Below are 4,133 nucleotides of genomic sequence, written 5' to 3'. Positions count from 1 at the left end.
TTTCCTCAGAAAGCTCATACCCAAGAGCTCATACCCATTTTTTTTTTTTTTCTCCAAGATTCTCTTACACTGCCACAGGAGAACTAAAATAAAAAAAAAAAAAAGAAATGAATGTTAAAATCTAGTTTGTTCTGTCTAATTACACTATTATGTTAGAACTCCTTAAAACTAATCACCTCTTCCAGATTAATGCCAATATAATGTCTTACATTCAGTCTTATTTTTAACTTTTAAATGCATCATGAATATTGTTTTGTTTTATAATCACTTGCACACGTATTTGCCACTTTGAAAAAAAAAAAATTGGTGGCGAGTATGTGTAGTCCCAGCTACTCAGGAGGCTGAGGCAAGAGAATTGCTTCAAACCAGGAGGCGGACATTGCTTTGAGTCACACCACTGCACTCCAGCCTGGTTGACAGAGTGAGACCCCATCTCCAAAAAAAAAAATTAATAACAAAAATAAAAAAGGAAAGTGCATACTGTATGCCTAACTGTTTATAATTAGAAACTTGATAATTAAATTAGTAATTACCTGAAGTATTTAATTTTTATTCACTTATTTTTGTTGTTTGCTTCATGCTGATGTTGCCAACATTGTTTTTTACTTCCCTGACTTGTGTTCTACCTATTTTTATTCAGACCAGTAGAAAACAGAAGGGATAATTGTAAACATTTTTCATGGTGTTCTACTAGTTAGTTATCACCTAATTTCTCTATTTCTTAGTTTCCAAACCAAGGTCTGCTTATCTTCAAATGTGTATCTTTAAGACTAAAAAAGTGCTTTTGGAAAAATTTTTTCTCTTTTAGTATCATGTTCTAATCACCTTCCATCTTCTGTACCAAGATGTGTCTGAATGCAGTCTTTTCTGAAATGGTTAAGACAAAGATATTCTGTAGCTCATTTATATTAGTCTAAATATAATAGGATAAAATTTTAAAAATGATAAGTTTAGGAATCTCTGCTTTAGAAAATGTTGCTAAGTATGGGACGTAACTTTGATTCTTTTCTTTTGAACCTTTAGGTCCTTTAATCCATTTTTCCCATTACTTGGCTGTTTCACAACACCGGGAGTCCAGCTATGGGCAGTCTGGGCCATGCAACATGTCTGCAGCAAGAATCGTATGTACCACAAAAGAGAACTATGTTTTTTTTTTTCTTTTTTTTTTTTTTTTTTTTTTTTTTTTTTTTTTTGGAGACGGAGTTTCGCTCTTGTTACCCAGGCTGGAGTGCAATGGCGCGATCTCAGCTCACCGCAACCTCCACCTCCTTGGTTCAGGCAATTCTCGTGCCTCAGCCTCCTAAGTAGCTGGGATTACAGGCACGCGCCACCATGCCCAGCTGATTTTTTGTAGTTTTAGTAGAGACGGAGTTTCACTGTGTTGACCAGGATGGTCTCGATCTGTTGACCTCGTGATCCACCTGCCTCGGCCTCCCAAAGTGCTGGGATTACAGGCTTGAGCCACCGCGCCCGGCCGTTTTTTTTTTTTTTCTTTAAGTGTAATTCTCATTTCCCAGGAAAGCTATTTCTAAATCGTGTATTAAAGTGATTTTTGAAGGCCGGGTGTGGTGGCTCACGCCTGTAATCCCAGCACTTTGGGAGGCCGAGGCGGGTGGATCACAAGGTCAAGAGATCGAGACCATCCTGGTCAACACGGTGAAACCCCGTCTCTACTAAAACTACAAAAAATCAGCTGGGCATGGTGGCGCGTGCCTGTAGTCCTGGCTACTCAGGAGGCTGAGGCAGGAGAATTGCCTGAACCCAGGAGGCGGAGGTTGCGGTGAGCTGAGATCGCGCCATTGCACTCCAGCCTGGGTAACAAGAGCGAAACTCTGTCTCAAAAAAAAAAAAAAAAAAAAAGTGATTTTTGGCCAGGCGCAGTGGCTCACACCTGTAATCACAGCACTTTGGGAGGCCGAGGTGGGTGGATCACCTGAGGTCAGGAGTTCAAGACCAGCCTGGCCAACATGGCAAAACCCCATCTCTTAAAAAAAAGTGATTTTTAATAACACTGACTTAAAATGTAAGGCAATTTTAATTTATAAACTTAAGGTATTCTTTCAGAATGAATGTGGTGTAACTAGATATTGAATGACAGTGGTGACTGAGACACTGTTCTCAGCTCATGGAATTTAAAGATCAGGAGACTACAGTGAGTCCATTTGTTTTTTATGTTTTTTTGTTTTTTTGAGACGGAGTTTCGCTCTTGTTACCCAGGCTGGAGTGCAATGGCGCGATCTCACCACAACCTCTGCCTCCTGGGTTCAGGCAATTCTCCTGCCTCAGCCTCCTGAGTAGCTGGGATTATAGGCACGCATCACCATGCCCAGCTGATTTTTTGTATTTTTCGTAGAGACGGGGTTTCACCATGTTGACCAGGATGGTCTCGATCTCTTGACCTCGTGATCCACCTGCCTCGGCCTCCCAAAGTGCTGGGATTACAGGCGTGAGCCACCGCGCCCGGCCAAGTCCATTTGTTGAATAAAGGTCCTAAGTCGATCCACACTGTTTATGGTACATTCCAAGGCCCAATTCTCATTCACCCAAAATTCTGTTGTTCAGGATGTCACTCAGCACCCATGGTTTCTGAAGAAGCAAAGTGTTTGAATCAGGTTCCAAATTATTCTTTGATATCTGTGATGCAGCTCTTATTTATTTATTTATTTAGAGACAGGGTCTCTCTCTGTCACCAGTGCTGCAGTGCAGCAATAAAGTAACAGCTCACTGCAGCCCCAACATCTGTGCTCAGATGATCCTCCTGCCTCAGCTTGTAGCTGGGACTACAAGCGCAAGCCACCATGCCTGGCTTTTTTTTTTTTTTTTTTTTTTTTTTTTGTATTTTTTTGTAGTGATAGGGTTTCATCATATTAGCCAGGTTGGTCTAAAACTCCTAGGCTCAAGCAGTCCGCCTGCGTCGGCCTCCCAAAGTGCTGGCATTACAGGCCATAGCCACCAAGCCTGGCCTACTTATTTATTAATATAAACTCATTCCACAAATGGTTTGACACAAGAATCACACATAACCACTCTAATAGTAAAATATAAATTTTTAATTTCTTTGTTTTTGAGACAGAGTCTCACTTCGTCACCCAGGCTGAAGTGCAGTAGTGTGATCTCGGCAGGTTCAAGCAATTCTCCTGACTCAGCCTCCAGAGTACCTGGGACTACAGGCCTGCACCACCACACCTGGCTAATTTTGTTTGTTTGTTTTTTTGAGATGGAATCTTGCCCTGTCACCCAGGCTGGAGTACAATGGTGATGTGATCTCGGCTCACTGCAACTTTCGCCTCCTGGGTTCAAGCAATTCTGTGCCTCAGCCTCCTGAGTAGCTGGGATTACGGGCACCTGCCACCACACTCTGCTAATTTTTTTGTATTTTTAGTAGAGATGGGGTTTCACTGTCATAGCCAGGCTAGTCTTAAAACTCCTGACCTTGTGATCCACCTGCCTGGCCTCCCAAAGTGCTGGGATTACAGGCGTGAGCCACCACGCCTAGCCAAATTTTTGTATTTTTAGTAGAGACAGGATTTCACCATTTTGGCTGAACTGATTTTGAACTCCTGACCTCAGGTGATCCACCCACTTCAGCCTCCCAAAGTGCTGGGATTACAGGTGTGAGCCACTGCACCTGCTACTTTTAATTTTAATTAAAAGTAAGGAAAAATAAATTTTCAAAAATTATAGGGGCCAAACGCAATGGCTCATGCGTGTAATCCCAGCACTTTGGGAAGCTAAGGTGAGTGGATTGCTTGAGCCCAGGAGTTTGAGGCCAGCCTGGGCAACATGACGAAACTTATTTCTACAATAGATTTAAAAGAAATCGGCCGGGTGCGGTGGCTCAAGCCTGTAATCCCAGCACTTTGGGAGGCCGAGGTGGGTGGATCATGAGGTCAAGAGATCGAGACCATCCTGGTCAACATGGTGAAACCCCGTCTCTACGAAAAATACAAAAAATCAGCTGGGCATGGTGGTGCGTGCCTGTAATCCCAGCTACTCAGGAAGCTGAGGCAGGAGAATTGCCTGAACCCAGGAGGCAGAGGTTGCGGTGAGCCGAGATCGCACCATTGCACTCCAGCCTGGGTAACATAAGTGAAACTTAGTCTCAGAAAAAAAAAAAAAAAAAAAAAAAAAAA

General features: G+C 42.6%; 1 protein-coding gene across 1 annotated transcript in view; it reads left to right on the top strand.

The window, feature by feature from the left end:
• Positions 1 to 1,156, top strand: part of ZYG11B (zyg-11 family member B, cell cycle regulator) — a gene marked incomplete at its 3' end in the record, with an annotated part of 89,120 nt that extends 87,964 nt beyond the window's left edge. The window contains exon 13 of the mRNA XM_032296358.1: positions 1,024 to 1,156. Coding sequence (XP_032152249.1) covers positions 1,024 to 1,156 — 133 coding nt within the window. The remainder of the gene's footprint in view (positions 1 to 1,023) is intronic.
• Between the last annotated feature and the right edge of the window lie 2,977 nt (positions 1,157 to 4,133).

This window comes from Sapajus apella, unplaced genomic scaffold (assembly GCF_009761245.1).
Source record: "Sapajus apella isolate SASKATOON/1434 unplaced genomic scaffold, GSC_monkey_1.0 scaffold36, whole genome shotgun sequence".
Lineage (NCBI taxonomy): Eukaryota > Metazoa > Chordata > Mammalia > Primates > Cebidae > Sapajus > Sapajus apella.
The sequence above is the reverse complement of the archived record's forward strand: the minus strand, read 5'-3'. Positions and strand labels throughout refer to the sequence as shown.